The sequence below is a fragment of the Orbicella faveolata genome, unplaced genomic scaffold (assembly GCF_042242905.1).
Source record: "Orbicella faveolata isolate gen_17 unplaced genomic scaffold, um_ofav_v1 contig_24, whole genome shotgun sequence".
Classification (NCBI taxonomy): domain Eukaryota; kingdom Metazoa; phylum Cnidaria; class Anthozoa; order Scleractinia; family Merulinidae; genus Orbicella; species Orbicella faveolata.
In genome coordinates, this window is record NW_028301552.1 from 33,925,925 (window position 1) to 33,938,086 (window position 12,162).

At 41.0% G+C, this 12,162-nt stretch overlaps 2 protein-coding genes across 5 annotated transcripts; both read right to left on the bottom strand.

Annotated features, from left to right (window-relative positions):
* Positions 1–17: 17 nt before the first annotated feature.
* Positions 18–5,772, bottom strand: LOC110056252 (uncharacterized). Its single transcript, XM_089292830.1, has 6 exons — positions 5,368–5,772; positions 3,805–4,593; positions 3,139–3,270; positions 2,665–2,775; positions 1,748–2,247; positions 18–827 (listed from the first exon to the last, which is right to left on the bottom strand). Exons 2-6 carry the CDS (start codon positions 4,514–4,516, stop codon positions 597–599), a joined length of 1,686 nt encoding a protein of 561 aa, XP_089148956.1. The 5' UTR covers positions 4,517–4,593; positions 5,368–5,772; the 3' UTR covers positions 18–596.
* A 779-nt stretch (positions 5,773–6,551) lies between these two features.
* LOC110056147 (uncharacterized) lies at positions 6,552–12,018 on the bottom strand. Of its 4 annotated transcripts, none has more exons than XM_089292722.1 (7): positions 11,656–12,018; positions 10,181–10,772; positions 9,507–9,659; positions 9,253–9,384; positions 8,319–8,492; positions 7,629–7,966; positions 6,552–6,779 (listed from the first exon to the last, which is right to left on the bottom strand). In XM_089292722.1, exons 2-7 carry the CDS (start codon positions 10,737–10,739, stop codon positions 6,567–6,569), a joined length of 1,569 nt encoding a protein of 522 aa, XP_089148848.1. In that variant the 5' UTR covers positions 10,740–10,772; positions 11,656–12,018; the 3' UTR covers positions 6,552–6,566. The 4 variants fall into 4 exon arrangements, with proteins under 4 accessions (XP_089148848.1, XP_089148849.1, XP_089148846.1 ...); XM_089292723.1 differs by having other exon boundaries at positions 6,552–6,776; positions 10,181–10,775; XM_089292720.1 differs by having other exon boundaries at positions 10,181–10,775.
* Between the last annotated feature and the right edge of the window lie 144 nt (positions 12,019–12,162).

Consider the following 12,162-nt stretch of genomic DNA (forward strand, 5'->3'; position numbering starts at 1 on the left):
ACTTCTGACAGCGAAAATAGCCTCAAACTGTCTTTTATTCGATTCAGTAAGGCTAGCTAAACAGGCCAACGGTAGTTTGCAGTAATTTTAGTTAACAGAGTTTAAAATCTAAATATCTGGGAAATTTACAATTATACTCATGGATAACTATATTTCACAACCATGAATGTTCTAACTATACTCAGCTGTTTTTAGTGTGAAGCGGGATTGTATAATATTTGGTAATAAACTGAGAGCAAAGTAAGGTTGAAAACCGTCGCGATTTTTTCTGTAGTTGCACTCCAATTTGTTCAAGAAATTCGAATCCTTTTTACTGTGATTGGGATCCAGCGCGCCGACATTAGCATAGGCCACCACGCCTTCAGCAGCTGTTTAACCGTACAACTTATTTTGTACCTTAACCTCTTGCCTTCTTCACTCTCCCCTGTAAAGCCATTCCATTTTGTAATAACAGTTTTACAAAAAAACAAAAGCAAAAGAATCGGAGAAAAATGTTTTCAGGCTTGACCGTATTGTATGATTTGCATTAACCCAAAAAGAAAGTATGGTATTACGGCTGTATGTCTTACACGAAATAATTTCTTTAAGTTTATTTTCTACGTCAGTCTGCTTGTGTGATTGACTTCGTTCCACCAGGGACTAAAGTACTCTAGCAAGATGTCCTCCGCGGGTTTGAAGACCAAGTCTTTGTAATGCACGCTATCGAACGGATCCACGCTATTATCAGTCCCGTTAGGGAAAGACGCGGTGAGTGGGTACACATCAAGTACTTCAATACCGGCTTTACACATGGCCCAGGTAGCATACGCATTGTAGAGTTGAACCCGCTGAAAAAAAAGGAAAAGATTTTTATAAACTAACCATTACAGTAAAGTAAATTCTGCATGCGAGCCACGTAGCCCATCAGGCCTGAACTTATCACCATTTCTATAGCATGAAGCAACTAGGAATATTTCTACTCCTCCCTGGATGGGATGCCAGTCCGTCGCAGGGTTACCCCCTGGCATTAATTTCGCCAGCACTCATTTATACACCTGGGTGGAGAGAGGCACTGTGAGAGTAAACTGTCTTGCCCAGGAACACAACACAATGTCCCCGGTCGGGATTCCAACCCAGACCACTTGATCCGGAGACGAGCGAACTAACCACGAGGCCAACGCGCCGCCAAACAACAACAGCAGATACGCTTTAATTGGTCAAAATTTTGATTGATCAAAATTTGGGAATTTTTACAACAGGGTATAGAAAGTATTTGTTTAGGACTGGTTTTGAACTTTCCAGTGAAAATTATCAGCCTTTAGTTATTTACTGTTAACATTACTCACCAGAATCCCATTATCTATTAGAGGTTTATATGATGAAATGACAACATAAAAACCAACATTACAGAGGCGGCTGCTACTACAGGCCTAGGTTCGTCTGTGATCCTTCTTTATCTTCTCTCAATAAATGTTATAATTTTTGCCGGGGGGGGGGACGCCCTTATAAAAAGGACGGGGGTGCTCATCTTACGTTTTTTAAGGTTAGAAAAGCGCTTTTGGTATCTCTTAGAATGTTCAGCCAGGAGATATTTGAAAATCAACAGACTTTTAATTTGTCTCAGAATTGGTACCTCTTAGGGGTGAAAAGTATTTCAAGCCACGCCCACAAAACAGGATCTTGTTACCTCCTAGGGGTTCTTTTCAAAATGTCCGACCAGCAACCCCATCTTTTTCATATGGGAGACCCCTTCGGGGAGTTTTTGTACCTGTCGAGTAAGAAATCGTCGCTTGTGGTTGTGTGGCGATCTTAGTCTTTCTCTGTGGATAGCAGCGTTTGTCTTCCAAATCATTTTCCCTTTGAACTTTAATTCAATTCCTCTCTTTTCGTTCACTTTTGTCGCTTTAAACAGGTCCACAATACCATCGATAACTTGGCGGTATGTCGAAAAGTTTGTTGACGTAATAAAATGCAGTCCGTGGTTAAGAATAATGACGCTTTTCTCGTCATTCATCTGCGGCAAGTGAATAACCCTCGCTATCGCGTCCAAGACGCGTGTTATGTTTATTGGTAGAAAGTTTCTTTGGTACAGCTCTACTGTAGCGTTTTTGATTGGATAAATCCAGTTGTAAGACAGGGTGCAGCCGCGAAAAACTGTTTTGCAGAGTGGAGTTCGACGGATGGAACGGTAAAATCGCCCCGCATTAGAATCCCCGTAGATCCACAACACACCCTCGCGATTTCTTGGGGAGTGTTTCATCCACAAACCTGTAAAATGATTAATTAATGAATGAGAGAAGATTTACAGGACGGGAAAAAAAATTTTGTCAGCCAATTACGGCAATTCTCCCCATGAGACACGCCCTCAGGGAATCATGGGAGTTGTATTCATCAAAACAAATATTCAGTCCAAACCCTGATGAATACAACTGCTATGATTCCCTGCTGGCGCGTCTCACAGAGAAAATTGGCCATTAGAGCAATTTGGACATAGGAGGTATCTCCAAAACATGCAACGAACGCCTAGAAACCCAAAAGGCTGAACATGGATCTTAGGAAATAACAACTAAAAGCAACATGGATATCAAGATATTTTTTAGTGTTAAAAGGATAAATATTGCGAGGAATCAAGTTTAAAATCGTCAATATTGTCTGCCTTCTGAGATCTTCTTCTCTCGTATTCACCTTTCACATGTGGTCTCCAGGTCCCGTTGTACCAGCGGCCAAAGCCATCCCATAAAAACTTGCAATCCTCGTCGCATGAGGGAGGGTTACCAAGTCCATAGCTCAGAAATTCTGAAAGTGGAAAGATTATGTTTTAAGCTCGTTTTACAAGCACCCAACAAATCTGACCATTGATGGTAGTGTAATAATAACCTGATCTGAATTTGTTGCCGTTTTTTTTAGGCTTGCTTGGCCTCAAGGATTTATGGCTTAGTTGTTTGCGTATAAACAAGGTTTTCTGAAAGATAGTTTCCAAGATGCAAACTTTTCCGACACTTTTCCCCGCTGCAGCTCGGCTTCAAATTTAGTCGATCTAACTAATTAATTCGTTACGATGAGTGTACAGTCAGACCTCTCCACAGCGGCAACCCCGGGGAGCAGAGGAAAGTGGCTGTTGTAAAGAGGTGGTCGTTAGTGGAGGTTCGACTGCATTACCCTCATATCTCGTTGGCCCAGAAGGTTGTGGTACAGATATGGTCAGCGGTATTCCTTCCCAAAGAGCAGCTTGTAAAAAGACATAAGGCTCCATCAAAGTTCCATGCGGTTGACTGTTGCCATGGATATTTCCTGATGTAAAATTAGTGAAACAAACTATGAGGTGGACTGTATATTTCGCAGATCTTTAATGTAAACCAGGAGAAAATATTCAAAGATATTTTGTGAATTATAAAAATGCTATTGTTTCCAAAGCCGTTTTCCTTCTGTTTCCAGTTGCATACGCAGAACCTTGTTTAATTCATAAAAGTCATTAGAAAATAGCCCAAAGAAAAAACTTGCGCTGATTGATTAAAAATCGTGTTTTTTGAAACACAGAACTAGCACGAGCGGTTGAAGTACATTATGATCATCAATTATCAAAGTAAACATTTTTTTTGGTCGCGGTATTTTCTAAAAGAAATAAAAAAAACATGTTCTCCGTGTTGCTATCGAGTCATAGAAACACTCGTGAAAGTTTGGGAGAACTCGAAAAAGCTGTTCAAACACGCTGCTATCGGCTCGTGCTCCCACGGCCTTGCTCTTTCTCCCAAACTTCCACTCGTGTTTCTACAGCTCGATACCGGAGAAATAAGCGCTATAAATTTTGTAAATACCGCACCATACCTATCATAAACCAGTAATCAGGAGGGTTTTTCATTCCGTCACACAGCGAGTAATCCAACACGATCGACGCAGAGTAGGTTCCAGGCTCCAGGATAAGAAACAGCACCTCGTACGTTCCATTGCCGTGATCAATCACTGTCGGTGCAAGCACAGATGGTCCCCATATAAGAACCCTCCAATCGTCGCCTCCTATAGTCTTGGGTTGACCGTTATGTGCCTGGGACTGAATACTGAATCTGCTAAACTCCCCGGCAGGTTTTATGTCCATTACTGTAATGAAACTTTTCGTAGGGTCAGTCCTGTTTTCCATTCCCCATCCAGGCAAATTCACGCCAAATTTGGCGTTTCCTTCACAAGTTGATCTGAGTTGTTCCCAGTCTGTCGCGACCCTGCGCACTCGGCACCAGTCTTTTCTGAAATCTAACAAACTGTTGCGATTTACTGTGCTCGTAAGATACAGAGGAAAATACCACTTGAGGTACACGAATAGTGTAATAGTCAATGCCCAGAATAGGAAAAAAGCTCTGCGTAGAACAAATATCCTGGGCACGCCCCGCAAGGTTCTTCCTCCTGTCACAAGAATTTGAACCGAAGTGCAGAATTGACGGAACTTGCGCCGCAGTCCTGCTGGACAGCGAAGAACCTCATGAGATGTTGTTTGCCGGTAAATTTCTTCCGAATACCCTGTGACATCTCTGTGATACTCAGTCATAGAAGGCGCTTTCCAGGAAAAGAAACCTCTCAGAGCATGTATAGCGATGATGTACCAAGCTTCATCGATTTTTCTACCTAAGAAACAAGGAAGAGGTTGAATGGTTAAAAGACGAGTAATTTCAATTAGACCTAGACTTCTGTGGTAAGATAGAACTTGTTTGTTCAAAAACATCTTGGACGTCCTAATCGATTGGCGTCGTTTAAGCTCGTTGAAATTGTGTGCTGAAATATCCGAAAGCCACATCCTATAGGTGTCGTGCTTCCCTAGTGTTTTCCGAGTCCAAGATAGCGCTCGCTCGCTCCACTACAGATCCAAAATGGCGTTTATCCCTCAGGCCCCAGCTTCAAAATACGCCCGTATTGCAAGCTTCACAATATAGAATAGCATTGTATATACGACAGAGAGTACCTCAGGAAAGTATTATACAGCATGGTTTCGGTTTAAATGGGTTATTCAAGAGGGTTTCACTACAAAGAGAACCTAAAGCGTGTTTGATGTTTTTTGTGTGTGTCGTGTTTTTACATCAGTCTTATCGCGTTGTTAATTTCTTCTTTTTTACATAAATTACAAGAGCCTATTCAATTGTAAATATACCAGTCAAAGTTATTAACTAAAACTTATCGTACAATTAATTGATACCATTGGGACGAAAAGGTTTCAAAAAGCAAACTGAAATTCAATCATACACGTAAGCTCTATTGAATTTATTCAGAATTATACAAAGCATGGTCTTACTAACTAGGGCTAATAAATTTTGTTGACTGTCTTCAATTCAGTCAAGCCTGTCTTCTTGCACGCATCATAAGTCAAATATTTTCCTGCGAAAAAAATTACATTCCCGTACAAACCTTTGTTGCTAGACCACCTTTAAAGCGGTTTTCTGGGTAGAAATTGCTTCATTTTGAGTTGAAAACACTAGGATAACCGTTCATCTTCGCCTAAACATCTTCTCCATCCATGTAGCCTCGTTGTTTTATTTAACTTCGCTCCACCCTCGTGGCATGTGGCTTCAAATCACCAGTCAATGTTAGGTGCTTCATTCACAGCAGACGAATAGCACGAAATGTTCATGTTTGCCTCCGCTGGAAAGAAATAATTCCTCGGCCTTTAGACTTTCAGAACATAACCTTGCACGATAATTTTGGTTGCGGTCGTACAGACAATCAGCTAAAACAAGAGACCGTGATCTCTTGGCTAAAATTAATCCTCTTGAACGCTGTAAAACTGAACAGATTTTGGGAAATCCTAGTCGGAGGGGCCACCATCACCATTTGCCCAAAACGTGCTTTTTCAGAGAGCAAAATACAAAATACATACTTACGCCCGCAGAAAAAAGAAAGAGCAGTTTGGTTTTGCTTGGTTCAGTTCGCATTTTTCCAACCTATGGGCTGATGGTCTCCCATTGAAATTTTATGTCTTGATGAACTAACATGGAAGCCCTCGAACTTCATTGTCAGGCTTCTTCAAGCCACCGGGTAATTTTCCTTTTATTATATAGACAACTAATTGTTTGTACAAACAGCCATAAAAAAGCGGGAAATGGCGTCATCAGTATCCTCACTAGCTAGTGAGGATGTGAAAAATACGCCACTCGGATCCCGGATGTAGTTTCGCTCGAATTTTACTAGTGCTTTATTTTCCAGTAAACACTCGTGTCTATCAATTTTTATCAGTAAAATGTTTAGCTCGTTTTAAAATTCGGGCATACGGCTCACTGCGATCATGGTTGAAAACTGATATGTATGTGGTTCCTGGGGTGCTCTCCATTATGCCAGACCGACCGGTACAACCCAGCGGGACTACCCGAGGAAAAATGGGACGACATCTCCGATCAAACCGGGCTTATTCCTCTCCCGAATTCCCTATAGAATTGAAATCTACTGACGAGAAGCAGGCAATAAACCAGTTTGTCAAAATAGAATGGCAAATTTTGGTCCGACCGACTGGAACTTTTGGCATGATGGAAAGCACCCCTAGTTTCAGGATTACTGTTTATGACATAGAAGCAATTTATATCAACATAATCACGAAATTAAGAAAAAAAACTTTAATCCATCTTATAAGTTCTATAAAAATAATCTTCTAAAAGTCTCTCTGCCGACTCGAAGACAAAATGTTGGTAATGGACCGCATCTTTAGGTCTGGATGGTTTGCCAGTGCCGTACGGATAAGAATCGGTCAGCGGATGAACATCTAGTACAGGAACATTGGCCCGACACATAGCGGCGGTGGCAAAGGAGTTGAAGAGAAGAACTCGCTGCTAGGAAATGAAATAAAAAACGAAACAATGAATGATGTATTTAGTATGCATGGAAACTAAAAAACAGCATCGTAAACGTTGATGACATAAAGTTGGGATGTTAGTATGGATAATCAAATGGTGACGAATGAAGTTAGGAAATAATTTTCACGCGCGTTTTGTCAAAATTCTAATAGTTTTCCGATTCTTTAACGCAAGTGAAATTATTTCTTAATTTACGAGTATGCTCTTTAAATATCTTTAATATTATGGGTGGCAAATTACGCTTACAATCGTTGGTTCCCAACCCTTATAACTAAGAACGTGATGGTGTCAACGTCAACGCTGAAATTTCGTGGAAAAATTAAGGATTAATTTGTCATTCATGGTATTATAAAGGTTATTGGTCCAAAGAATTTACTTTATAATTTTTTCCTTAATTGGCACTTGTGCGGCTAAGGTACTCTCCTTTGATTGTTAAAAGTAAAAATTACCCCCATTTCTCCGTTGACAGCTACATTTCGTTTCCATCAGACTCTTGATTAAAGTCCATTGAAATTTTTCATGGAAGGCATATGCTGAAAATTACCAGAGTATGACCCGCTATTCTTTTTGCGTAATCCGCCAGGCGTGACACAAAAGAGCGCTCGAGAGGAAATAGCCTCGCGCGGTCAGTTTTCCTCTTGCGCGCTCTTTCGCGTGTCTCAGGACGAGCTAAGCAAAAGAGGGGTTACTACTGATCTAAACGTTTCCTTTGCCGCGTCATTTCACACGGGTCAACGGGTTTGAATTTCACGCCTGTTAAAATATGATAGAGCAAATGTCTAAGGAAAGCCAGCGTCTACGACCTTCAGACAAGACGCTTAATACCTGGTAAGTTAAAAACCTTCTTGCTTGGATGTGTCTCCCGTCCAGCTTTTGTTTATTTAAGGCCGTTGTTGATCTCCAGATCATTTCACCAGGAAAAAGCAAATTTCCATTGGCTCTAGTCACCATCTTTGTTTCTTCAAAGAGTCTTATTAATGAACCAACTGTCTCTTGATAATTTGAGAAGTTTGTACTCTCAAGGTAATGTAAACCGGCATTTAACAGGATCACACTGTTCTTGTCGAAAAATGGTTTGGATATGACGTCCAACACCTCACTAGCGACTCTCATGAAGTTGAAGTCGAGATTGTCATCAGCATTCTTGGCAGCCGTTATATTCCCTGCAGCGAAAAGAGGGAAACACAAGAGCGCTGTAGTAATTAAATTACTGAACAAAAAAATGCTTTCTCATTATTGGGAACATTGGTGGCTCAAATGTGAGAGCGCTCCCTACAGTCCCACCAATGTGACCCGGGTTCCATTCCGGCCCGGTACCATATGCCGGTTGAGTTTGTTATTTGTTCTCGCCTTGCTCCGAAGGTTTGTCTCCAGGTTCTCCGGTTTTCTTCTCTCCACAAAAACCAACATTCAAATTCCAATTCGACCAGGATACAGGACCCGCATGAAAACCATGCTAAGGCTGATGTGACTTCCTCTCTAAATATTGTCAATTTATTTTAAGTCCATAGTCACCTTTTAACTGGTAGATCCAGTTGTATGTGTGTCCACACCATTTAAAAACATGAGTGCATAGCGGTCGTGGCCTGACTCCCCAGAAAAACTGCTCGCTGACCGAGTCTCCGTATATCCACAACACGCTGTCCTTCCGCAGGGGACTGGGATCCAGAAAACTGTGCCTGTCTCTGTCTTTAAGATACATGATGCTTGTGAATTAACGATTAGTTAAAGTTTTAGTTTTAGGGTTTGATTGAGATCTCGATCGCATCTCACGCTAAACATGACATCTTTTACAATACTGTTTATATCAAGGTATGTGTTTTCTGCTCGATCTGATAGCGAGGCCGAAAAAGGGAAAATTATTACAGTAATCAACCACGGAAAAGCACGTGAGAACAATGCCTTGACATAAATTACATTATGTCTGGTCATAATGCCTGCTTTTAAAGACTCCTGTACATTAAATTGAATCACGTAGAATGATAAAGGAAATTCATCTGCCATGTTTGTTATTTTAATACATCATTTGTACTTTGGCAAGTGTCTGAGTGACAATCTCGCGGATGTTAGCATTAATTTCACGAAGAACTGTTCAAGGTGGATTTGTAGAAATTAAGAGAAGATGAAGAGTAACAGAGTGAATCCTCCTATAGGCCTCATTGCCCTCTCAAGTTATTTTCAGATATGGTACCCAGTGCTTCCACGAATAATGTTGCTCCGTGTGTTCAGTTTAAAGCTGCTTGCGCTGTCCACGTGAGAAAAATCTTCGTCACAGGATTAGCTATTTCTTGACCCTCCTGGGATTTCTGAAGTCCGAAGTGATCTAAAAATAACTTGAGAGGGATTACCTTGGTACTAAGGCTTGTATGGGGGGTTAACTTTATTACTCTTTGTCCTCTCTTGCAAAAATGCATTGACATATTAGACTCTGCCACAATCCTGCCCTTACCATCTGCACTTATGAAAGGTTTCCACGTCAGTGAGCCTTGCACACCGCTGATCCAATTACCAAAGCCATCCCAGAGAAATTTGCATTGAATTCCACAAGTTAAGTCGAGACCGGCGCCCACAGACTGCACAACTGAAAAAATTGGAGATACATAGATGTACATCTTACTTTTTCACACTATATTGTAAGAATCAAAAAACATCATATTCCACATTTGTCTACTCTTGTTTTTTAGTTGTATGTTTTTGCCTCACCTTGATAAAGAGGCTTTTTCCCAAAAGGCACTGGGCGAATGCTGATCCATATTGGGTTACCAGACCTCAAAGGTTTTAAAATGTACGGCCGCTCAGCGCCACGCTTTGTTGGCCCTAGGACTCCCTCTTGTTGGTTCTTTCCTTGTGCGTTTCCTTTAACGAATCAGATCGCAATGTTACGAGGGTTTTATAAAACCTCCGGTTCGTTTCGGGAAGCTTAAATTTGAATTGTTCTTGTTTTCCTCTAAGGGTGTGACAGGGGGAGGGGGCAGCTGCGATTCAACTATTATTGTAATATTTGTTTTCCAGATAAAGCAGTTTTCACTTGAGTGCCGGAAAGTATTTGGTTCTGCGCTATGACGCTACACGATTTTCTCAAAATCTCGCGCCACTTCTTGATCCAATCAGAAGTAAAACAGAAACCAATTATGACTCACTTGTACACGTTTTCCCGCGCTTTATGTCAGTTACATGTATTTGCTCTGAGTTTTGATTGGTTCATTGGATTGTCTGTGTCCTTTGTGATTGGCTAGAGTGATTACTTTCGTTTCGGTTTTACGATACTCAATTGAAAACCGCTTTATTTGACGGCTTGGTTCCCAAAATAAGTGTGTGTTTGATAACAGTGGCCAAGGTAATTAGGACGAGTATGCTGTTGTAAATGATAAACTTACCGACTATAAACCAGTCTGGAGGCGGATCTCTGAGCCCATCGCAAAGCGAATGATCCAGAATTGCTTCCACTTGGTAATTCCCAGGTTCAGTGATAAGGAACACGACTTCATAGGTCCCATTCATGTGATCGAAAACAGTCCCAGCAACTGACGCCGGGCCCTTTAGCTGCACTCGCCACGAATCTCCTCCGATTCTTTTTTCTCGTCCGTTGCTTGCTACAGTCCGAATACTCAGCCTGCTGAATTCACCACACGGTCGAATATCCCACAAAGAAATAAAGCTTTCATTCGGGTCTGTGCGTTGCTCTGCTTCCCAGCCCGGGAGACTGACACCCCAGACTAGGTTACCTTTGCATGGTTTTAACATTTGTTCCCAATCCACTCGGGCCAGTCTTATTCGACACCACTGTCTCATAAAGTCAGCAGTTCTTATTTGATCCGACGAAGGCGATTGGATAATTCTAACTAGCACAATGGTCGCCAAGGTGACCCCCAATAATAGCACTGTTTTCTTTCTTCTTGTCAGTTTATGATTGGGAGCCAGCTCCCTTCTCGCCATGTTGTCAGTTGAAGTTTGCCGGACTACATTGTTCTGCTTAGGAAAGTTCACACAAATACGACGGGTCAAGGAAATTTATTGAGAAACCTGGTTATCCACAGAACTACCTTAATCGGAACTGTCGAAGCCCACAGATATTAAAAGAATTTTGTTTGCTTCTTTCGTGCATGACGCCAATAGCAGATCACTAGAACCTTAATGTAAACGTTCTCTAAATTGCAAATTTTTAGACAGCTTAGAAACTTGAACTTAAGATTGGTTTTCAAATGAAGGTCGTTAAACGAAAGCTAAGGTTATAACTCTGGCCAATCACGAGAGACACGTGTGACGCAATAAGCCAATCACAACGCAGTACACGAACATTCAACCTTGCAGGAAAGCGCACGTAATTCAAGACACAGGGCAATTCCTCTTTGGCTGTGATTGGTTGAAACATGACCCACAAGAGTTTTTTAAACAATTAACTGTTGAACAGCCAAACCACTGCAAGCCTGTAACTGTCCACAGCCTTTGAACGCCGCTGCCTCAAAATAGCAGTTTATAAAGTGTTTTGATTAGATTTAATTCATTAAAAATGGCGTTTGAATCAGCCGTTTACGTTAACTAACAGGTCTTGCTGGTTGTTGTCAACGGCGCTTTTGTTTTTATGTTTGCAAGAAAACTTGATTTGGATAAATGTGGATCCGACGTCGCATTTCATTTTTCTTTTTGTGTATTAGAATCCGTAGAGTTTTATTTTTCTATCACAAATGTTTCACCCAATGGGAATTTTCTCAAGCAGGCAAAATACTTGCTTGCGACGCATTTTGCTTACTTTCGATTATCTTTGACGAGCGAAGAAAAGCAATCAGTAACACCATAGACTGAAAAAAATGGCGTTTGTTATCAAAGTGAACACATTTATAAGCTCTCTTACCTGTTAACTGATGCGTTCGTAATATGTGAGTCTATATCATCGAACAATTTTCCATGTACTCAAAGATGCGCCTTACAAGTTAATTTTCAACTGCGAGAATGCATAGGTATTAACCGCACAAAGTGCGCGTGCGCAAGAAATCATAAACTATCGGAAAACTGTCGTAAGTTAACTCAATCTCGTTCCAGACTCTCTGGGAACTTTCGCTATCCTATAAGGACTCGTGATTAATTCGTAAAAAAAAGCCGGCATTTTGGGTAAAAACGCAAAACAAAGCGCTTTGGCTGCAACTTTTTTGTAGCAAAATGAAAAAGTCAGTTTGAGTTTGAGTTTTACTCCAAATAACAAAGAATCTTTCAATTGTTGTTGGTCATAAAACCTTGATTGAAACTATTCGGAAGTTTAAACAAAAAAGTTCAACGTGACCAAGATATGCGTTCACTTCCCTTCAGTTGAGTCAAATGAAGTCGACGTGCGGGGTTATGCTTATTACTGTACAGTGGAGAG